Source organism: Pogona vitticeps, chromosome 9 (assembly GCF_051106095.1).
Source record: "Pogona vitticeps strain Pit_001003342236 chromosome 9, PviZW2.1, whole genome shotgun sequence".
NCBI lineage: Eukaryota > Metazoa > Chordata > Lepidosauria > Squamata > Agamidae > Pogona > Pogona vitticeps.
In genome coordinates, this window is record NC_135791.1 from 8,213,167 (window position 1) to 8,237,630 (window position 24,464).

General features: G+C 41.2%; 1 protein-coding gene across 6 annotated transcripts; it reads left to right on the plus strand.

The window, feature by feature from the left end:
• Positions 1–199: 199 nt before the first annotated feature.
• GMEB1 (glucocorticoid modulatory element binding protein 1) lies at positions 200–22,035 on the plus strand. 6 transcript variants are annotated; one of them, XM_078380042.1, is made up of 11 exons: positions 200–399; positions 3,323–3,391; positions 4,556–4,722; positions 6,579–6,661; positions 8,315–8,439; positions 8,992–9,095; positions 10,113–10,267; positions 12,174–12,302; positions 14,455–14,592; positions 18,303–18,425; positions 20,030–22,035. In XM_078380042.1, exons 3-11 carry the CDS (start codon positions 4,595–4,597, stop codon positions 20,734–20,736), a joined length of 1,692 nt encoding a protein of 563 aa, XP_078236168.1. In that variant the 5' UTR covers positions 200–399; positions 3,323–3,391; positions 4,556–4,594; the 3' UTR covers positions 20,737–22,035. The 6 variants fall into 6 exon arrangements, with proteins under 6 accessions (XP_078236168.1, XP_020662579.2, XP_020662580.2 ...); XM_020806920.3 differs by lacking the exon at positions 200–399 and adding an exon at positions 528–630; XM_072979451.2 differs by lacking the exon at positions 200–399 and adding an exon at positions 649–788.
• Positions 22,036–24,464: the final 2,429 nt, after the last annotated feature.

Consider the following 24,464-nt stretch of genomic DNA (forward strand, 5'->3'; position numbering starts at 1 on the left):
CGCTGAAAACAGCGATTTCAGTGGAACGGATTATCATCGTCTAGCGAGGCACCACTGTAAATGCTGGGAAAGATTGAAGGCATCAAGAAAAGAGGAGGCATGAAGATGAGATGGCCAGACTTCCTCAAGGAAGCCATAGGCTTGAGTTTGGAGGCGTTTGCAGGAGACTGCTCAGGGCAGGCGGTGGCGATCACTCACTCCGAGGGCCGCCATAATAAGTCAAGAGGGGTCAGGACGGGCACATAAATAATCTTCCTCCGTCGCTGTATACTGAATAATTATTAGAAACAGGAATTGCTGTCCATTGTTCATAGCAATTGAGTCCTATTAATAGTCATAAAGGACGGCGCCACTGGATTCGCTTTCTGAGCCTGGACATCTCTCCCCTTCTTCCATGAGGTAAGTTGCGAGCCTTTCGCTCCAAGCTGCAAAAAAAAAACAGTCCCGTCCGTCCCCCCCCCCTCAGGTACCGACACTAACGCGAACCCCATTTATTAGGACACCGGCCCCTTTAAGAAGGAGGCGGCCGGAAGTCCCGCCAGCCGAGTTGTTGTGTCCAGCTTTGCGCATGCTCGCTCCCCCTTCTCCCTCCCCCCCCAACAGCTTCAAGACTCGACCGCTCGGAAGACGGTAAGGGGGAGGGGGGGAAGTGGAAGAGAGGGAATACAGGGCGATGGTGCTTGCCGCAACCGCGCTACGGGAGCCGGGAGGGGCCAGGCCGGACGCGGGTGTGCGTGGAGAAGAGGGAGGGGATTGCGTGGAGGCCGCGCACGGGCGCCACCGTCGCTGTACGTGCCGCCGCCGGGAGAGCGAACGTCGCCGCGCCGCTGCGGGGAGGGAGGGGGGAGGGAGGAGGAATGGTGGAAGGAAGGAATGGAAAGGAGGGGGGGGTGCCCCCGCTGGCCTGGCGCGAGGGGGGGAAGGGGGCGGGGCTGCCGGGAAGCCACACCTCTCCTCCAGGGAGCCCCGCCCACTCGCTCCCCACCCCACCCCCACACCCCCATCCTGCGGGCTGAGGGGGTTTCTAGGGCAGAGGAAATGGGGAAACGGGGAGGCGAAAGCGAGGCCCGGCTCTGGGAGTTTTTTTTCCCCCCTTCGCTTCCCCTTCTCAGCCGAGTTTATCCCGAGAGTGGGAGGGAGGAAGAGCCCGGCCGAAGCGCTCTGGGCCGAGGGGAAAGCCACCAAAATGTGCCCGTGTGTGTGTGTGTCTGTGGGAAAACACCTCAGAAATCTAAGTTGTGGGTCCCTGGAAAGTTGCAAACCAGACAAAGACGACGAGGTGGAAGGGAAGCCCTTCCTCAGGCAAAGAGGGTGTAAAACTTGGGGGGGGGGAGAAGAGAGGAGCCGTATAATCCATAAAATGGGCCCCCCGAGGGCAGGCCTTTGGAACCTGAATCTTTTGGAAGAGCAAAATGGAGACCAAGGCTTTGAATAGGGCTCTCCGCGTTCGTTTTCTTCCCTTCAGATGATGGGCTGGCCTGGATCTGTGGCTCTTCCTGTGGATCTACCCATATTCTAGGGAAGGAGGAGATTTACCACATGTGTATCCTGGTCTTTGCATCCCCATCTTCTAGGTTATATTTCCCTGACATAGCTAATTATGCTTTTTAATAATAATAATAATAATAATAATAATAATAATAATAATAATAATAATAATAATAATAATAATAATAATAATAATAATAATAATAATAATAATAATAATAATAATAATAATAATAATAATTTATTGTCATTGTAAGTATATACACATACAACGAAATTTTAGCAGCTGCAGTGACCTGTGAAAGCACAAGAAATGTTCAGATACGTTTGGAGTTCCATGTTTCTTGACTGGGGTGGGTGGCTTAGCCTTCCTTGTTGAATTACTATTCAAAAAGCTCCCTGTCTTAGTTGGTTTCTGCATATATTACAAAACAAAAGTACTCAGGCCTCTGTCAGTAACAGATTTATTTCAGTGAGAATTTCAGTTTATTTATTTTAGTTTATTCAGATGCATGTATGAGGAAGTGGACTGAAACCCATGAAAATTCAGTTTAGTATGTCCATTACCTAGAGATGTTACAGTAGTTTTGCTTTTGTTATACATACTGAATTGGTGCCTGCCCTATCACTGCTAATACAACGAGAAGATGTTGCTGTATGACATGAACTGACCCAAAACCTAGAAGCAAGGATTTATTTAAAGTTCAAAATCCCGAAAGCCATTTTAACAATAATGGCCGGAATCCCATTTGTATTCTGGTAAGGTTTGCATAATTTGTTGCAGCTAATTGATGAGGTATTAGGGGTACATCTTGGTTGTATGATCAGGTGCATGACCAGACACACATCTGAGATGACACCTAGCAATAGCCTGACAAGTTATTTTCCAGTTTCTGAACTAGTTATTTTCATTTCATTGATGTTCTTTGTTTCAATGAGACCTAGAACAAAAAAACAAGAAAAAAACAAAACAAAAAAACGCAAAAACAATTCATATGACATACACAGCAATAAAATATTCTATATGAATGATAAAATGCAATAAAACCTTGTTATGTTGGAAATTCCTGGTGTGTAGTGGATAGAGTGATGGATTAAGACTCAGGAGAATAGGGTTTGAATCGCCACTTGGCCATGGCAACTCAGTGGGGGATTGGAACTGGTAAAACCACTCCTTAAATATCTGACTTAGTTTGAAAGCCATATTAAGGTCACTATAACTTGTTTCTGACTTGACAGCACAGAACACACACACACACATATGTTGGGAAAAGCCATCTAGAAAAAGTGGCAAAAATGCAAGTTCATTTATAAAAGAAAATTGTTGTAGAAGGGTAATTGTGATCCCACCCCGCAAAAAGCAGTAGTAGCAGTGGAGTACATAGTTTCCTCCACTGATGTGGCCAATGACAATAAATTCTAATTGATGCAAGATGAGGCGACTGAGGGAGATTGCCATTCCAACACATGTGCCACTTACAAAAAAAGTTGCAGCTCAAATCCTGCTCCTTCTAAGCCTTGCCTTCCATTTCGTAATGAATATTATTTCAAAGCCTTTTTGATAATCTGGCACCAACATGAAAGTCTCTCTTCCTTTTCCTCCTCGTGTTTAATGTCAAAAAAAAATTTCAGATCATTTTGCTTCCCACATAAAGTATTGTGGGCTGAGGCAAAATATTTGTTAGCTCTTAACCGATTATAATGTAATTTGATCTGGACTGTGTTCACATTTAAGCCATAGCTTTTCCTCATAATAATAATAAAGAACTAGACTTAAGTAATCTAAGAAAATATAATAATACCTCCCTTGACAATTTATTTTTTGATAACCTAGAGCTGTGGTTCTGATTTGATTGGAGAGTAAGCCATACTGAATTCTATGGGACACACCTGAGTGATTACGGTAAGTCTAGGACTAGGCTAACAGGCTGCAGTGTTTGAATTCCTGGAGAGTAAGCTCCATTGAAATAAGCTTCTTTAGAATAAATGTTTGTTTTGTCAAGCTCACTAGATTTTGCTCCTGCTGTAGATAATGGGTAACATCTTGTTAGTTTATCCTGAAGGCTGGCTCTTGAAATACTTTTGTTTATGTATTCATATGCAGATGTATATGAAATCAAAGCACCATATGTTTAGGTTTATCCCATTTCACCCATGATAAGTACTGACATGGGTACCCAGTGTGGTGTAGTGGATAGATTACTGGACTAAGACTCAGTAGAGCTGGGTTTGATTTTCAGGCTCTGCCATAGAAATTCACTGGGGGAGTGGAACTGGTAAAACCATTCCTTAAATACCTCACTAATCTTGAAAGCCCTATCTGGGTTGGAATAACTCAATTTTGACTTGAGAGCACATAACAGCAGCAGCAAATACTTTTAACAGTGATGTAATATTGTCTCCTTTCAGTAATATTGTCTTTAATCCAAGAACAAACACACAACTTGGCTTTTAACTTAATTAGAGGATAGGCTGCTGCATAGGAAATGATGAATAGCAGACAGGACAGTTATGTTTATATTTTGTCTTCCCTCTGTGGGGTTTACATGGCTTTTGTCTCTAGTTATTCTCCCAAACTGCGGTGGGCTTAAGCTGAAACAGAGTGACTGGCCTGGGGCCATCCAGTGATTTTCATGGCCCAGTGAGGATCTCTCCAATCCCAAACTAACACTGTACACGATACCCCCATAACATTTAGCAGTATGTATATTTGGAAGTGCTGGTGGTAGCCAATAGACAGTGATGCTGAAGCTGTGCACAGAACTGTAAAATTAATATCTCTGTTTTCAGATGTGAAATGTTGGAGGCTAACATTCATAAATATTAAGCATGAAATAATTAAATGTTACTCTACTGCCTTTGCTCCCCTCTTATTTTCTATCCCAGGCAGCTGTAAAATCTGAGTACAATGCATGTCGTTCTCTGTGACATATTATTATGGTCATGTTAATTATGTGTAGTTAGAAACGACTGTCTTTCATTCTGTGGGCACAGACAGCAAAGTATCTGTCCTTGCAAAGCAATAGCCACCAACCCCCATGCCATTGTTTTTGTATTGCACCTGCAGTACACCTGTCCCCCAGCTTTTTGGACTTCATGTGAGCAAATGGCAAATGCTGAAGTGAGCATCCCTGTAGGGGATGTGGTTGTTGTGCCAACTGAAGGAAATGAAGGGGGGAACCCAGAAGATACAAAAACCCAGGTCATATTACAACTACAGCCAGTGCAGCAAGGGTGAGTATATTCTATGATTCTTATCAAGTTCAGAGTTGGTTGCAAAAATCAGAATTATCCAGTTGTATATTTGGATTTTCTTTTATCATGTGTCCCTTGTGTAAAATACAGTTTTATTGGGCATTTCTAGTTTTTAGGGATTGAAATGGTGAGGTTTTAATGTGGTTTCAATCTTAGTCTTTCATTTCATAGTTAGATAGAAAACAATCACATAAATAAAATGGACCTCAACCCCTGCTGATGCCAGAAACACAATGTTACAACATCCCTCCTAAGTAGGCTACAAGGTAAAGGTTCCCCCCTTGACATTTAGTCCAGTCGTGTTCGACTCTACGGCGCAATGCTCATCCCCGTTTCCAAGCCACAGAACCAGCATTTGTCCATAGATAGTTTCCGTGGTCACGTGGCCAGCGTGACTCCACATCAAAATCTCTAACTAAGGAAAAGTCTGCTACTGTTGAAGGCAGCATGTTTGACTGCTTGACAGCACGAGTCAAAATTCTATTTCTTATAATTAGAAGCTAATTATTTTAGTTTTGCCATAATATAAAAGACATTTTTTTCATTATTGTCTAAAATCCAGTTGCAGGTGGCATAATGTAGCCTGTGGAACAGGGCATTACACCCAGACAGACCAAATTGCATGAGTTGCACAGAGTAACTAGTTTTGATATACATGTGCACAGTTGCTTCGAGTTACACGAGCATAGCTTGGCAACAGGACTTCAGCCATTATATCACAGTCTTTCATATATATCAAACTATCAATGAACTGAATGTCATTTTGACTTGTGTCTTCTCAAATTAGCACCTGGGCACTGAGGTTCAGTTTGGAATAGAAAGTGGGATCATAGTTATTTTTATTATCCTGTTTCCCTGAAAATAAGACCTAACCTGAAAATAAGACCTACTATGATTTTTCAGGATGGTCATAATATAAGCCCTACTCCCAAAATAAGCCCCAGTTAAGTGAAACCTCTACCATTGTGCAGCAACCAGAAGATAACATGACTGTATTTGAATAAATGTAGATTGTTGTCCATGAAAAAAATTAAACAATCCCTGAAAATAAGCCCTAATGCATTTTTGGAGCAAAACTTAATGTAAGACCCTGTCTTATTTTTGTGGAAACATGTTGAGGATTTATCTTTGAATATCGAGCATATGAATTTCATGATGATAGTAACAGCTTCTTTGTTTTAGAAGAGATAGGCGGTGTTAGTTTGTGCAAGCATATCGGTCAAAAACAAAAGAAAAATAAAAAATAGACAAAAAAGTTGTGGCACCTTAAAGACTAACTGCTGTATTTTAATGTGAGCTGTCGTAGACAAGTCCAGTTCCTCAGACCTTTTTGTTTTAGTTATCTATTTTTTCTGAATTAGAATAGTATATTGATTCTTTAATAAGCTAGCAAGAAAATGAGTCGTGTTTTTTGTTATACAAAATGTATTTCTTATTTTTTAATGTTTATATTTCCCTTTATTTAGTAGAATATATTGTACAGTAATAAGTAAAAATGTAACACTGTTATAAAAATATTGATAAGCTTAAAAGGTGGCGGCAACAAAACTATCAGTGCTTAACAGTTAAATGTTGATGAAATAAGAATATCTTTAGTTGGTCTTGAAACAGTGCAGGCCTCTTTGTGGAGAAAATGTTCTAATCTTTGATGGGGAGACACACCTATAAAAGTTATTGAACTGATCATTTTAATATATAGGCAGATTGATGCAGAGGCAGGTATTTCTTCAGGTAACCTGGTCCTAAGCCATGCACATTTTTAAAATGTTAGGTTATTCCTTAGAAACTGTATATACTTTATAGAATTTGTTGATTGATGGGTCCTTTTGCCACAGGATTTATCAAGAGAGTTCTGAGACGGGTACAGCTGTAGTGGCCGTGGAGACACACACCATACACAAGCTTGAAGAAGGCATTGGTGAGTTTCTCAGTGGTATTATAAAATAATAAAATTAAGCTGAATTTAGCTGAGCAGAGATGCAAGTCTGTTTGGGTCATTTTCCAAGTATTTGTACTGCCACTGAGACAACATTTGTTTTCTCCCAAAGTGGTTGAAGCAAAGCAGTGTGATCCTGAAACATCAGATGTCTCTGAAGCCTTGATCACTCTCCCAATAAATGCATACTCAGATCAGCCACTTCTAGTACTGAGAGTGAAGGCACATATAAGCTTTTCCCTAAGAGTCTCTGGCAGGATTCAGTATTTTGGGGTCTACATGGTTCCCTTGCTCTATAGGCAAGCCCAGTTTGCACTGGGGGCAAATGATACTTGCATTTCAGAAACAGTTGGGGTAACTCTCTCTCTCCGTGACCCTATTTCACCAAGAGGTCTTGACAAGGAATGGGCTTCCATTCTGTGTCCCTACCCATTTCCCCATGACAAATGGAAAAATATACAGTTCTTAAGATTTCCGATACAAGACATCATTTCATGCCCATAGTGAAGCAGGCTGTGTTGATAGTGATTGATAGTGATCAAGGTGAAGTGATCTGCTATCCAAAGTGCTGAATCTGAATCCTAATCAAATCTTGTCTTCTATTGCCATGTCACTCCTTTGTTGGGACAGAGTGATAGTTTATGAATTGTAGAAAGAACTGAGAAAGCCCAACTGTTGAGAGTCTCTTTTTAAATAGATCAATGAAATAATTGGCAATTTTCATGTAGCAAGTGTTCCTTACATTTAGAAGTTTATGAATTTGGAGCAAGTGTCCTAAGAGAATGCACATGAGTACTATGTTTTATCTCCGGTTTTAACAAAGTTCTGCATAAGGCCTGAAAACTACCTTAAGTTGGTGCTCTGTTCAAATGTAATAACAGATTGTGCCTTGTCAGGACAAGAGCAAGCAATGACGAGTCTTTGGTCAATATGCTCCCTTTGTGCGTGAGGGCAAAAGATTAGGATTGTCCACTTTTAGTTAGCATCAAAGCATTGTTTGATTTTTTAAAAATCCAAATACAGCACACAGGCTTGTGTCACTGTAATGTGATGCCTTTGGACAAAAAACCAACTTGACTGCTTCTTGGCCATTAAGGAGGATAATATTTGACTGTAGACCACTCTGAATAGAGCTTCTCATAGACCAGCTCCCACTCTGTGGAATGTTCTAACGTCTGATTTCAAGCTTTTTAGGATATCAACTTCATTGTTTGATTATTTTTAATTCAGCAAGCTTTAGCCACTGTTTTACACGTTTTTGTTTTGGTGTTGGTATTTTGTAACCACTCAGCAATTGTTTCTTGAATACAGAGTGCTTTATAAATATGATACATAAATTAGGAGGTGTTGAAGTACACACCCTGTATTCGTTGGCCCTCATATTTAGTAATTCACATTCCAGGTAGCAAACTGGGGGGAAAAACTCTGCTTGAGATACTGAGGATAACTGGCATTCATTGGACTAGGTGAAGCAATTATTTGAGTCAGGGCTTGGAAAAATTCTTATTTTGGACTACAACATGATTCCAAGAACTGGAATCCAAAGCGCTCTGGGACTGACTTTAGAGTCTTTCTTTACATTGTTTGTTGTTTGGAAATGAACAGTGTCCATTCCGTCCCCTCTTCTGCCTACAGATGCTAGTGCCATTGAAAACAATGAGGAAATTGAGATTGCTTATCCCATCACATGTGGAGAGAGTAAAGCAATGCTGCTCTGGAAGAAATTTGTTTGCCCCGGGATAAATGTCAAATGTGTCAAGGTAATACATGGTGACTCTTTCTTCACTTGTTTCTACATTTTTCTTCTGTATGGGCTACATTTTAGTCCTTTCCACCACCACCACCACCCCGTCCATTTCACTCAGCTGGGATAGTCGTAATGAAAAGCCATGAAGAGGCTTATTATGTACCTTTAATAGAAGATGGACTGTTAATAGGTTCAAATTGCTGTATGGATGAGGAAAGCAATGCCTGCCAAAATTCCCTTTTCTGCACTGTTTCTAAAGATACAGGATTCTCCCCAGTTGCCTCTAGTTATTTCAGGGAGAAATAGAGGAACATGGATATGTATGATAGGGGGGAAGAAAACATGTTGTGGATGAACCCTTTGAAAAGTTTGAAAGTACTAGTATGGAATATAGAAGAACAGCTTCTACCTACCCTCTCTGTCATTGAACACTAAGGCTACATTCACAAGTTCCCAGTATGACTTGACTATATGAATTTGTGATTTATGAGACTGCCTTGCTGACATGGAGAGAGAGTGGAAGGAAAGAAATTAGTTACATTCTTTTCCTCTATCCATTTGTTAGTTCAATGACCAGCTCATCAGCCCAAAGCACTTTGTTCATCTGGCTGGCAAGTCTACCCTGAAGGATTGGAAGCGAGCTATTCGCCTTGGAGGAATCATGCTGAGGTAATGGCCTTCTGCCACTGTGAGCCATTTCTTCTCAAAATCTGCTGTGGATTTCTGTGAAAGATTTCTTTGGAACCCATTTGTGCACATATCTTTTATCTGCTGCCAGTTAAAAGTCTGGCATAGTGAATGTTGGAATAGGAGTGTCTGAGATAGGATTGAAAGAGAACAACAGAAGGGTATCATAAAATATAGGCAGAATGTAGGCAATACAATTAAGAAGTCATTTTATGTTTTTTCACTTAAACTTACCAGGGATGGGGACTAGAGTCGTCACACTGGTGACTTGACTTGGAGTTTTTTTTCAATGACTTGGATTTGACTCAAAACTTGAAACCCACCCACCCCTCCCTTTTTTTCTCAGGAAAAAGCTTATTTTGAATAGGGACTCTGACTTGGGCCTTGGGACTCGGGACTTGGTATGAAAGACTTGGACTTGGGACTTGGACATGAAGACTTGCCAATATCCCTGTAACATAATATTGTTTAGATGCCCAGTCCCTGTTAAAACAGGTTTTTCTTCTGACTACGTCATTTCTCCTGCTGCTTGTTTCTTAGTACCTTTGATTATATAAATTGGACACACATACAGAGTCGTTCCTGTGGGACTAGGTCAATAAAAGTCAGATTTTTACTGTAGCTCAGGAAAAGGTACATTCATTCATTTATTAATTCATTTTGATTCTTGTTGTCTGAAAAAAGAGCAGTGACAAAATCCTGTTCAATGCATTCCCCAGCTTCTGAGATTTTTGACAAGGATTGCCCACACACTTGTAATCGTCTCTTGGCACCCATGAAGACTAGCAGGAGAGAAGAATGACTTTCTTGCATTACTGAAAATATGAAATCCTATCATTGCATTGTAAGATTGTGAAGGTAGAATACACGATACAAAGTGCACATTTAATGTGTAATCTGCGCCCAAAATATGCAGTCTTTGTTGCTTTTTTTTCCCTTCAGGCAAATATCCAAAGTCGGTTTCAACCCTGTGGGCTTTGTTTTCCATTTTCTCCACAGAAAAATGATGGACTCTGGCCAAATTGACTTCTATCAGCATGACAAAGTTTGCACAAACACCTGCCGCAGCACCAAATTTGACCTCCTGATCAGCAGTGCCAGGGCACCCGTACCAGGGCAACAAAGCATGGTTCAGACTCCAGCGTCTGCTGATGGTAGGGAACAGGTGAACAGGAGTAGAATTTGTTCCTGCTGGGGACGGAGAGGGTGTGGCATTGCCATCTGTCATTTCCCCTTTCCTCATCTTTTCTTACTAGGCAACATCAAACAAGTATCCACTACCAAGCACCACTGCTTCGTCCAGTTCTTACTCCTCTCCTTGAGAGAGTCAGCTCGTTTCTTCAAGGAGAAAGCAGTAAAGTGGAAATGCAGCAAACGTAGTTTTTTATTTTGCATTTTCTTGTCTTGTCCCCGAGATCTAAGGAGATGCTGCAACTTGGAATGTTGCAGAGGAAGAATGAAAGAACTTCTTTCAGCTCGACCAGATTCAGTTTCAGAGACATTCTGGGGGCCCATGATTGGGAGCTAAAAGGCAAAAGGATAGTAACAAACATACTAGAGTGGTCTATTAGATCAGATGGGCGGGATACAAATCAAATCAAATCAAATTGAATCAATCAATCAATCAATCAATCAATCAATCAATAGTATATCTTGGTTGACAGTCATTAATGCCAGTAACTAACTGTTATAAGAGGCGTTTCAGGTTTTTGGAATGAGGAAAAAGCCATACAAAGGGAATCAGCAAACAAGGGCATCCAAGGAAACCCAGATTCAGCCCTAGGGCCTGAGTTTCTCCACCTCATTGTAAAGATTTCTGGAGTCTATCTTAGAGGCTGCTCCTAGTTTGTATCAGATCCTGGATTGCTCTGCTGGGTCTAGCTATTGTCTTGTGCAGCTTGCTAGAGAACACCTGACATTTTCCTGCAACTTTGCATTTCTAAAGAAAACAGAAACAGAAGACAAAGTGTTACTATTTTCTTATTTTCTTTGAGAAACCTTAAGAAGAAATTGAAGGTTCTAGGGAACCCTTTGAAAAGCACAACATTCCAAAGCCTATGGAAGATTGAGAACCTTCTTTGTGGAATTGCCCCCCCCTTCTGATTTGTATCTTGTTATAAGATTAGACATTGGAGCTTTCCCTATCTCCTGCTGTTTTGGGTTCTTTAAAATTTGGACGTTGGGTACCTTTTTGCAAATTCTGCTTTCTGGCAGTTTATTCTTATTTGAAACCCTACCACTTAGTCCAGTTTTGTGTCTAATGAAGCTGGCAAAATTCCTAATTATTTTAAAAAGAAGTTGCTTGAAGTGCAAGCAGAACTGGTTCTTTTGTAATGCAAATCCCATGCAAATTATGGCACCATTTCCCCCTCATCAAAGGCATTTGTTGTTTGCATCCTTCCTCTCTTATGAATAAGATTATGAAGTGTCTCTATTTTGGTGCTTTCTCCCATAATTTAAATTCATAATAATTTAAATATGCCAGTAAGATGAACTTTTTCTCCACTTTAATACCTTGTGTTACTGGCTCTATTTAGAATTAGTTACGAAGTCCTTATCTGTGGGCAGAACTTAAGCTTGTAAAGAACCACTGAAATACAAGAATCTGATTATGGTTCAATGTGTAGCCAGTACATTTTACATTATAAGGAAGCCCACAAAAATTAATACTTCCCAGAAAAGTATTTTCCTGGATTTTTGGTGCAACTGTGTTCTTTGATTGCATTTCTATGTTGGGCATGGAGAATAGTTCTTTTTTTCTGGCAGCCCCTTTCTTTCTTGTGCTGTGTGTTGTAATGTTATTGGTTATTGGATTTCCTTTGATCAGTGGGATCCTGACTAGATGCCCTCCAGACGTGAGGGACCACCCTATTGGCTGGGATGATAGGAACTGTAAACCAAGAAATCTAGAGAGAGCCTGGTTGGATTTAGTGGTTCAGTTCTTTTTCTGGATTTCTGCTAATGCATAGGTGGCTGACAGTCTGTATAAAACCAGCCTGGCAAAGCCACCTTGACAGTTTGTCCATGAAATATCCTGACTTGTATTCTCATGTACTGCAGGAAGCATCACACAGATTGCAGTGTCTGAGGAGAGTGTGGAGGAAGGGATTGAATGGAACTCTGCTCTGACAGCAGCTGTCACCATGGCAACTGATGAGGGAATCAAGAAAGACCCAGAGGAGATTTCAGGTATGTTCTTGTCATTTGCCTATATGAGTCACCAGTCTGCTGGTTTCCTTCTTCACACACACACATATCAGTACTTAAATTTTGTGTGTGGCCACATAATAGTAGTTAGTATTCAATATCTGGATTGCTGAGTTGCAACAGGTTTTTCAGAGGTAGTCTTTCAGATGGGACAGTACATACCATTTGCTGAGTCCAACATTCCCTCTGATTTTCCAGAGCGCTGGGCGGGGGCCGTGTCCTCTGTGTGTCTGTGTGTGTCTGTGTGTGTGTGCGCGTGTGCGGGGTGTGTGTGTCTGACCACGACTGGAAGGAAACAAGTGAGTGGCAACACTGGCTCAGCTGCATGCTCCCGATGCAGCACTGCATGCCTGCATGGCTGAGGGAATGTTGTTGCTGACCTAAGCATAAAACTCATGAATGAAGAAAAAAATTATCAGTGGGTAAGCCATCAGCTAAAGGAGGTTTAGTACTTACTGTAGTTCTTGTGAGCTGCTTCACAGAGACATGCATATTACATGGCCATCACTTGATGCCTCTCGTCTAAACATACAATGAACCACAAATATTTCATTTGAGATAATACAAAAGTCCTGTTTCTCACCTGGGATCGATGTTTCATCTACACAAGCCATTGCTTGTTCATGTCCAGTTGTGTAACCAACTGGGAGGATCTCTGCTGGATCAGCCAAAGGTCTGTCTACACTAGTACATTCTGTTTCTGCCAGTGATCAATCAGATACAGCCAGTTTGGTGCTATTGTGGTGAGGTGGTTGAAGCATTATTGTGGGATTTTGAAGTCTTCAACTCCGAGTCTTACTGATTTAGGAAACTCACTTTCTCAACCCAACCAACTATAGATGAATGTGAGGATGTAGTTAGCAGGATGGCAACCTTGTATACCATATTCGGCTTACTGCATAAAAGGCAGGCTAGAAATGTAACAAACAAGTAGGGTATGAAGGGAAAAACTTTCTTCTGCTCTTGTTCCCCGACTTCAGAACTCAGAAATTCTTAATAAGTATTGACATACGTAGAGACTTCTGTATGGCAGTCTTCCTGAGCTTAGTGCCTTCCAGATCTGTTGGATTATGACTGTCAGCATCTGTAGCCACCATGGCTATTGGAGAACACCAAGTTGGGGAAGGCTGCTCTATGATCCTGTTCCCTTTCCCATCTGACATAGTTCCTATAGCACGCCACATGTTTTTGGTATTAAAAATATGCAGATTCACCAAAGATAACCTCTGTGTCTAAAACAGAGCTGGGGAGCTTGTAGTCCTCTGTTGTTATATCCAGTCAAGTCAGAACTGACTTACAGTGACCCTAATAGGGTTTCCAAGATCAGACTGATATTTAAGGAATGGTTTTATCAGCTGCACTCCCCAGTGAGTTTCCATGGCAGAGCCAGGAAATTAAACCAGGTCTTTTGAGTCCTGGTCCATTACTCTGTCTGCTGCAACACCACACTGGATCGCCCTTGTCGTCCTCTAGATAATCGGATTGCCGTCCAACAGCTCCCCTGTCAGTTGATTTGTTGGCTAGAATTGCTGGGACATGGAGTCTATGAACATCTAGAAGACCATACTTTCTCCATTTGTGGAATCAACTTTATTGTGCATACTGCAGAAATTCTATTACTGTCTCCATTTCGTTTGTATAAAATAATTGTACTGTATACAGTTTTTCTATCTCATACTTGATCTTTAATACAGTTGGCAAAAATAAAAGTTATTACACAGGAACCTTAAAAAGTCTGACTGACAAAAGTGTTGCTAGAAATCGAGATAAGTATCCTTCCTTAAAATTCCCAAGTCCTTCATTGTTGGGGCTGTTCCAGTTGCTCCTTTAGCTGTAACGGTTTGAAGGTTGTAGGATCCATGAGGAGAAGACTCAGTAGACTTGCAGAAGCTGTGAAATCACAATTTTACAGCCTTTCTATTTAAATGGAGGTTGAGCAGTCTGTAGTGGATCCTAGTGGTGGGGAATTTTCCCTTGCACCTTCAGGTCTTGGTGGATTACTGAAGAGGCAATTTCCAGAAGTGCCTTCTGGTGCATAACAGCTTGCTGGTCTTGGCATGCTGATCAGTTTAGCTTCGCAATACAACTCCTAGTTTATTTCTTCCTTCCAAGTCTCTCCTTTTTCTTGTGCCAGAGGATACACTCATGTTCTGGAAAGGAATCGCTGATGTGGGGTTGATGGAAGAAGTTGTCTGCAACATTCAGAAGGAGATAGAAGAGGTGCTGAAAGGTGTACAGCAGAGGCTTGGCCAGTCATCCTTGCAGATTACCGGTGGGTAGGAGGTCTCCTGCATTCTATGCCAGTGCTATAAATTTTTTTTTTAATATTGTAAAAATTGCAGAAGCCATAACCCAAACTTTTTAAAAAATCAGCACATCTGTAAAAGAGTACTAAAGCAGCTATGAAACATGTTGGAATGGCCAGGCTGCTACTGAAGAGGAGGACAATGATGGAAAATGTTTTTGTCTGGCTTTGCTAAAGTATCAGCTTTGGTGGTTCCAGGCAAACATCAGTGAGAGACCATTCCATAGTCAAGGCTGATTGGGGGCATTAACAAAATGTTCTTAATGTGAAGAACATTTACATAGTAAAACAGGACAGCAAGTAAAATATTTTGATTGTTTGAAATAGCTGCAACACTGGAGGCATTTAAGAGATAGTTAGACAAACACCTGTGAGATATTCTTTGGTTTGGATTCCTGCATTGAGCAGGGGGTTGAACTTGATGCCCTTATAGAATTCCATTCTATGATTCTGTGGAATAGGAGGAAAGGGCAATGGGCCTCTTGTTTTGCCTTTGGGCTTTCTGTAGGTCTTTGGTGGGCCAATAGAGGAATTGGAATAGTGGACGAGGTAAGCCTTTAATCTATTTGTTAAGTCCAGTGTTCTTAACAATTTTAAAGAGTTTTTCAGTATGATCCTTAATAGACTGGTTTCTCAAATCTCTTTTAAACAGGCATCTGATTGTTAAATGCAGGCATAGATTACAATCATAATCTCTTCCTTCAAACTTGATGAAATATTGTGTATCAATAAAAGAAAGAGAGAAGTGTTAAGGGGTGGTTGAGCGGATGTAGCTGTCATGACCCCCCCCCCCCAATAACTCTTGTAACTGATTGGGTTTAGCAGAAGAACAGCTCCCAGATATATTGTGGTGTGCTTTGCTAAGTTATATAAGAAAGAAATATAGCACAATATAGAATATTTCTGGGGGTACTCAGTTTTTCCTGAGAGTTTTTTTATGCCAAGAAAATGTACAAGATAACAAACATCAGTTGAGGAAGGCCTAAACACTCTTCACAAATGGGGCTTGATGGATGACCAAGAGTGGGAATAAGAGTGGGATGATCAACAACTTGATCAACCTAGTATATCAGACAAAGATATGCAAGGAGCGCAAAAGAGTAATGAACTAGAAAGAATACTGCTTGGCCCTTCAGCTACACAGGGAGAATCAACTTAACTTTAAAAATGTTCAGGTAGTTTGGAACTATCTGAGGAACAAAAGAGAAAAAGGGTTGAGACTTTGGGGAAAAGAGAATTGAATATTGTTATGAAGAAGATGTAAGAAAATTTAAATTGGATATATGATTGGAATATGAGAGTGAAGAAGTGGTTATTAACAATTTTGTATAGATAGGGAAATTCCAGGGAGACTCAACTTTGAACGGGATCAGTAGGAAGGGATATGAACTGGAAAATTAACATTTTTCACAAGTCATAGTCTATAAAAAGTCATAATCTATAAGAGACAAAGGGAGAGGGAGAAGCTAGGGGAGCATAATGTATGTCCTAAAGTTAGCTAAAGGTGGACTCTTAAAGAGTAGCAATAGGTTGAGGTTAGCTGAAATAACCGAATATCATTTTAATAGAGGATTAATTTAAAAATAGAGAAGATGCCAGGTATTAATGAATTAGGATCAGAGTATTATAAGACCTTTAAGAAAAGTAAAGACTCTTTTCCATAAAACAATAGAGGGAAAAATGATGCTACCATTACGCAAACAATAAACATACGTATTCTGAAAAAATAATAAAGATCTAGGACTGGCTAGAAAAAATGGGGAATAAAGAACAAATAAAAGAAATTTTATTTCTTGGTAAAATGTTATCTAATTAGAACAGTGGGCGAAGAAGTTAAATTTAGTGAAGCTACAAAATTTGAAGGAATTATTTTACAGAAAAAAAAGAGTAGGAGAGAAGATAGGGAAAGGTATAGTAAGTAAAATTTATATTTTGCAGAAATATAAGCAGAAGAGCAGGAGAGTTTACTTAATGTTATGGGAAGGAGATTTGGGATTTCCAAGCTGTAGTGCTTGGAAAAATATGTGGAATATTAGAATATTGAGATCTATGTCAAGTAAAGATAAAAGATAATTTTTATAAGTTAGTATGAAAATGGCAACTACAGTGAAACCTAATCAAATAGATGATAATAGTTCTAAAATTTGCTGGAGAGGGTGACAAAAATAGGCTTTTATTTTCGCATGTGGTATGAATGTGAAATATATATATAAATTTTGGCAATTGAGTTTTAGAAAGATAAAATGAGCAACTTAAATTTAGCTGTATTTTCTAAAATAATATCTTTATCAATATTTGAAAGGGGAGATAAGTAGGCACAGAGGACTAGTTTCTAATATCTTAACAGCAGCAAGCTAGAAATTGGATTAATATATCATTATGGTATAGAGAGGGGACATGGTGGCACTGTGGGTTAAACTGCAGAAGCCTGTGTGCGGCAAGGTCAGAAGACCAGCTGTCGTAAGATCGAATCCATACGACGGAGTGAGCTCCCGTTGCTTGTCCCAGCTCCTGCCAACCTAGCACCTAGCTGTTCGAAAGCATGTAAAAATGCGAGTAGATAAATAGGTACCACCATGGTGGGAAGGTAACGGCGTTCCGTGTCTAGTTGCACTGGCCACGTGACCACGGAAACAGTCTATGTACAAACGCTGGCTCTGCAGCTTGGAGATCGGGATGAGCACCACCCCCTGGAGTCGGACACGAGTGGACTAAATGTCAAGGGGAACCTTTACCTTTATGGTATAGAGAGGTTTGGGATATAGCAATTGATGAAACTTATATGAAATGTAGAAGTTAAGGGGATAAATAGTAAAGGTATTTTTGCAGATATATGGGGATAATTGGTTGATTTTATATTGATAAAGGGGAAAGGAAAAGTTTAAAACATGAGTCAATACAATTTTGGAAGGGAAAAGAGGGCTCAAGGAGGGTAAATGGTTTAAGCGGTTACTCTCTAATGGTCCTGGTGTTGGGGTGCACAGTGTATGTAATCTGGGTTTTTCTCTGTAGTTTGTTTATTAGATTTTTTAAAAAAATATTATTCGTTGTAGTTTTTTAAAATTTCTTAATAATTTTTTAAAAAATACTCTTGTAACTGTAGTTCTGGACATAATGTAAGTGGTTTGGTTTTGCTTGGACTCCAGCTCTTAGAATCCCCCAGCAGCAAGGCCAGTTTCCATGTTGGCTGCAGGGTTCTGCCAAATATAGGCAAAATTTTAAGTTTTACAAACTCTGCTTTGTAGGTACGTCTTGTTATAGTGAAGCTCATACACAACAGCTACAGAAGCAGTAGGCAGTTCTGTACTGGAAAATAGGAGAACCTCCATCTTTTTCTGACTGGATACTAAATCTCCCTTTAGAATATTGGACTATAACTCATGGAAGGTACAAGGAAGTATTTCTCCACACTGCATCCATCTGTATAGTAAGATTTACTACCTGGTGATGCATCAAGAGCAACACAGATTAAAAAGGGTTGGGGCAACTTCATGGAAGATAAGGCTGTTAATAGCATTTATGTGTTGTATATCATTTGTTGGACAACGGGAACAGCAGACTGCTGTTGCAATAATTGTCCTACTTGCGAACGTCTGATTGGCAAGTGTGTAAATGGAATGCTTTATTAGATAGGACTTTGGTTTGATCCAGCGGTGTGCAACTTAATGTTCTTACAGATGCTGCTGTCTTAAATAATGTTGCTCATACTTTTGGCCTGATGGACACAGTCAAGAGAGTGCTGGACAACAGGAAGAGTCAAACAGATCAGGGAGAAGAGCAGTTCCTCTATACACTTGCAGGTATGTTCAATATTGAGAACAGACCTTCGAATATTCTAAACACATTCATTCATTGTATAAAAAGTGTGTTTGTTTCTAAGTGTTTTGCACCTAGGCCATTTCTCTTCTCTCAAAATCACCCTTCTTTTAGCCTCCCACAGCCAGGTCACTGGTAAGATTTTTTTAAAAACATGCATTATACTTGCACTCATGCAAAGTTTGGCCCCAGGTTAAGAATTTTTGGTCACATATTGGCTATCTCATATATTCCACTTAATGGTTTTCTCTAATTATGATGTGTTGGTGTATTTTTGTAGTACAGTATCTTATTCAGTACAGTGGTGCCCTGCTTAACGATTACCCCGCTTGACAATGAATCTCCTTTACGATGTTGTTTTTGCGATTGCAATTGCGATCACAAAACAATGTTTTAATGGGCTTTTTTCGCTTCCCAACGATTGGTTCCCTGCTTCGGGAACCGATTCTTTGCATTACGACGATCAAAACACCTGATCGTCGGGTTTTCAAAATGGCCGCCAGCTGCTCTAAATGGCTCCCCGCTGTTTTTAGGAGGCATTTTTCGCTGCACAGGCACCCGAAAATGGCCGTCCTATGGAGGATCTTCGCTGGACGAGCAGGTATTTCGCCCATTGGAACGCATTGAACGGTTTTCAATGCATTTCAATTGGCTTTTTTATTTCTCTGGATGAGGATTTCGCTCTACAGCGATTTCGCTGGAACGGATTATCCTCGTCAAGTGAGGCACCACTGTACAGTGACTTTTTATTTATAACTGCTGCAATTATTAGCGTTAGTTGTGTTTACAATTTATTATTGTGTGGTAGTAGGCATTCCAGTCCCTTTAATTTATCTACAATGGTGTCATACTAACACAGTCATATTGAACAGCTGGAAACACTTTTGATGCGTTAGGTTCATGTTCAAAGAGTGGACACTTCCATGAGATCTTCATTCTAGCAGTCTTTGTTGCCTGCTTGTCAGCAATCTGGAAGGCTTTAATAGAATGAGAAATTTAAGGAGGGAGAATCTTGAATGTTTTCCCTCCTCTGCCTCCTCCCCTTTTATGATCTCTGGATGAAATGGAGTTGTCTGCAGAGACAATCTGTTCCTCCCACCTTACCAACCTTCCGATGGGAACTATAGCAACTGAAAATTAACTCTGTGCTAAGAAGCTGCTTTCTTACCCATGCGGAAATAGCTCTGTGTATCCCACCTTTCTTTTCCTGCTATGCCAAAGGTACAAATGATGCATCCTGATCCATTGTTTCAGCCCCTAACCCTTACCCAAGATTTTCAGACTACTTCCCCCACTTTTTTTAAAATTTTGTTTTAAAAATACAGGAGAATTACATTCCTGGAGGAATTATCTTCCTCTACAACAACACATATCCTCTACTCCTTGTTTTCCTGTTTTCAAACTTGAAATGGAATTGACCTTCCAGTCTCTCCCAGTTTCACTTGGAGCGGCTAGTGCAGCAGACAGAGCACCCTGGAGAAGGAAAAATGGTCTACTGACTCGTGGTGCTTGTTCACCCTGTGCCATATTCTTGGTATTTTTAAGGCTTTTCTCTCCCAACTGACTGCACAACAAATTGTTCTTGCAGACCTGGGCCGCCAGCTGGAGGAGCAGAAGAAGATCACTAGAGATCAGAAGATCAGATCTCAGGCTGTACAAAACGTGGTCCTGATGCCTGTCAGCACCCCAAAACCCCCCAAGAGGCCTCGGCTGCAGCGTCCAGCATCAGCCACTGTCTTAAGCCCTTCGGCCCCCATCCAGCAGCCTCAGTTCACCGTGATTTCACCGATCACCATTGCACCGATGGGGCAACAGTTTTCTGTGAGCAACATTCCCACGGCCACTATCAGCCAGGGCTCAAGCCCAGTGACTGTTCACACTTTGCCATCAGGCTCCCAGCTTTTCCGCTATGCCACCGTGGTCTCTTCCTCCAAGACCAACTCCTCTGACACATTGACCCTTCACCCGTCCTCGAGCTTGGCCCTGCTGAGTTCAGCAGCTGTGCAGGACAGCGGTGGCCTTACTAACGTGGCCACAGTGGTGAACCCTGTGGAACTGGTGGCCATGGAATCTGGCCTGACCTCGGCTATCCAGGCTGTTGACGGCACTTCTGAAGAGGGACAGACCATCATAGAAATAGATCCAGCACCTGATCCAGAAGGTGAGACGGAAGAACCGGGGGCCAAAGCTGTGATCTTAGGGACGGAAGTGAGGACTGAGGAGAAGGTGGTAGCTGAGGTTGATGAGCATCAGCATCAAGTCCATAATGTCGAAATTGTGGTCTTGGAGGACTAATCAGAAAGCTAGATAATAATGTTGCTTCATTATTCATCTCTGTCTGTTGTTTGCCTTTTTTTTTACAACCTCACAGTTAAGTTCTGAGATATATATATATATATGAGAACAACCCACAGTCCTCCCATGAAAGAGACCCGGCTCTGTTTGTGCAAATTGCACCCTTCACTGAAGACTCCTGCCTAATCCCAATCAATCCCAACAGAAAGGGAACAAGCTCCTGATGTTATTGAGATCATGCACTGAGTAATGACAGTCAAAAAAACCTACTTTTGAAAAGGCACTTTGTATGTCTTTTATGCTCAGATATTTCCTTGTTGCTTCTCAGCTCTCAGTCACCATAGGAAGGGAAATCTTGTCTTAACATATTAAGATTGCTTTTTTTGGGGGGGGGGGGGAAGGAATAAGCAGAAAAACAAACCCTTCTCATTCAAGATACTGTATTAAAGTCCCATCACCTACTCATTGTGGGTTTTGTCACTTTTTTTAAAAAAATCTGATTTGTTTTCCTCTTTAGCTGCTGATGTTGTTGAATTGTTTTACCCACCTGCAGCTTCTACAGTTGGATTCTTAGCTGTTCCTTTCCATAGTTTCCCTGGCAGTTTTCTTCCCCCTTACATGATGTTACAAGACTTTAAGGAAGTTTTCATGCCATGGGTGCACATGTGCATGGGTGCATGGACATATGTGCGCACATGCATGCACACTCGTACACAAAGCACAAGGCATGACATCCATAAGCCATCTGCCCTTTGAATATTGCATTGACATGTTGTTTCAAGTGTGGATCATATTGTTGCATGCTGGGAGGGCTGGACCTGGCAGGTTGGGCATATCTCCTATGTACTCTACAAACTGGGAACCAAGCTTGCCAAACTTATTAGCTCACACTCTTTGTATATATGTTTTTTTGTCTTCAACCTTCTGGAAGAAAATCCTGGTTCATCAAATTCTAGCAGGCATCTCCCTTCAGCAACGTGACTGCCTGATGTGACTAGTCTGGGCTGGACCTTTTTTTCTTTCTTCTGTAAGGAAAGGGAAAGGAGCAGAGAAGGATTTTTACCCTCCCAGTTTTTTTCTTTAACATTTAAGATTAAAGATTCCTCACTCCAGCCACCAAAGGATTTCCCAAGATGAAAGGGATCCCTCGGGAGGCTTGAGCTTGGGGATGGGGTTTAGGGTTTGGCTGATGATGTCAGAGAGTAACGGCTCAAGCATTAAAGCCAGTGGTAAAAGGAAAATACACAAGGAGAAAGTGCCATTTGTTTTGATTTGCATTAAAAAGGTTTTTTAAGTGAATGATGACTGTTTATTGTTCTCTTCCTCCTAGCCCTTGTACAGTAGTCCTGTGTGATAGATGGGCCAGGCAAACAAAGTATGACTGGGCTGAAGTCATTTAATTATTTTCCCCCTTATCCTGATCCAGCACTGTCGGTGATCATGAAACAAAGGAAGGCTAATGATGTGGGTGATCACAAAACAATAAGAAAGCAATTAGCCTTAGAGAAAGTACAAAGAGTCAACAAGCAGATGTCCGAGCCAGCGGAGCCTCCAGTCAACGCCCTGAGTGCTCCCTTTATTGACTTAGTATGAGTTACATAGTATGTTGTGAGAATTCAGATAGGATACTAGTTACCTAATCGTAACCAGGATTGGCTGAGGAAACTCTTTGATCTAATGCTCTAAGCGAAAAGGCAGAATGAAGGATTACCCTGCCCACTGGCAGCTTCTGTTCCTGCCAGGAGTGTTTGCGCGTCACTGGAAGAGAACGCAACTGCAGCCTTTAGGCAGAAGTTTCCCACACAACACTAGTTTCTAAAACCATACAGTGGACCCTTGACTTACAGACGGCTTGACTTACAGACTTTTTGAGTTACAGACTTCTCTGGCCGCAAAATTTAGGTTTGACTTGCAGCCTGAGAATTGACTTATAGACCAGAAAAAAACCAAAATGGAACAAAAACGGCCTGTTACGGGATTAATCGGTTTTCAATGCACTGTAGGTCAGTGGAGACTTGACTTACAGACTTTTTGACTTGAGAACCGCCTTCCAATACGGATTAAGTTCTCAAGTCAGGACCCCACTGTACCAGTTGCCAGTTGATACATAGTTTGTTGATGAAGCTGTAACAATCAGTCTGGCATTGATCAGGTAATCTTTCTTCACATATCTGTAGACTTGCTTAAAGCCATGTCATCAATTCACGACATCACTGATGTAGTGGAGTCAAAGTTCGCAGGATTGTCACTGGGACTTCTTGGTTAGCACAAATGTGTTTGGTAGAGATGGATTTCCCAACATACACGTTCCTTGTAAAGATGCACTCTGTTAGAACTGGTTTGCTGGTATGATTCAACATAGCTTCCATTGAGGGGAGAGACTGGGGGGGGGGTCTGTCCTGACTGGTGCCTGTGCTTCATAATTTACCACTACCCTACTGCTTGGCTTATAAAGTATGAGATTCAAACTGAGATTACTTTGATTTGTACCTCAGCTATTTAGTGATATACTACCTGCAGTGCATAGTTCATGACTGCAAGTTAGATGGATTGTTCACCTCAGACTGCAGCAAGGTATGGATCTACCATAGCCAAATTTTCTTTGGATGATGCAAATCTGTTCAATATATTTGAATATATTTCAGCAGGAGGAAATCAGAACATCCTGCTGTGGACTTCCAAGTCCAACCTGGTAGCCTCCTCTCAGATTAAAAAAATGGAGACAGAGCGTGGTTCTATTATAGAAGATCTCATCTTTCCAGGTAATGACATCCTGGTGGATAAATGCCCCTGCCTTACAGAGTGTTTATGTCTCAGGATGCTGAAGTGGAGATGGCAGCAGAGACATCTGTAAGGTCCTCCTGCAATAGATAATGAAGTGAAGCCACCTGAAGAAGAACGCACCCACATCGAGGACAAATAAATACAGCCAACCCTAAAATACATCCATCCTAAAATTGCTGGATACAACAGATATACTTGGCTTTGGTGTCCTGTTGCACCAATCGTGGAAGTAGTCCTGCCAGTGCTTTCCTGCCTCTTCCCACAGCCGACCACTCCAGTGAGGAGGTGGGAAGATGAGTCTCTCTGCTCAGCTGCTGAGCGGTTGGCTGTGAGGGGAGGCAGGGAAGCAGTGGTGGGACTACTTCTGCAATTGGCACGATGCTGGTGCTGACGGATGCATGTTCTGCATGGAGCCTGGTAAGTGGGCCCGGCTGGCTCTGGGGAGGTGGGAATGAACTGCTGTGGCATCTGTGGTGCCATGCTTCATATCTGTACCCCCTGGATATGAATATGAAATGCCCATGTCTACTGCTGACATACGTTTTTTCCTGACTCAATGAAATGAATATATTAGTGGCTATGAGAAATGGGCAAGAACTGAACTACAGTATGACCCTAAAAAAACAAACAAACCACAAACAGGCTTTGTGGTTTGGGTCGTGGTTTGGACCACATACCAAAACATGATAGATATAGATAGATATCATAGGTGACTGGGAAGCAAAATAAAGACACAAAGCAGAACTAAACATTGTTGGAGAGTTTGGCCATAGGAGAAGAACTCATGGCATTCTGGGAAACTGTCAACTTGTTTATTGAAAATACATGCTTTAGGCAATCAAACATATAGACATAACCAGAAGGCCAATACAGAAATCAAATAAACAACGTAACTGGAGTAGTAGATGGAGAAGCTATATTCTCCCTGCCAAACATCAGAAGCA

Excerpts from the sequence above, each read along its gene's own strand:
- GMEB1 (XM_078380042.1), top strand. The coding sequence starts at position 4,595 with ATGGCAAATGCTGAAGTGAGCATCCCTGTAGGGGATGTGGTTGTTGTG. Across the intron at positions 9,096-10,112 it reads CTTGGAGGAATCATGCTGAG|AAAAATGATGGACTCTGGCC; the intron begins GTAATGGCCTTC and ends TTTTCTCCACAG. Across the intron at positions 14,593-18,302 it reads GTCATCCTTGCAGATTACCG|ATGCTGCTGTCTTAAATAAT; the intron begins GTGGGTAGGAGG and ends ATGTTCTTACAG.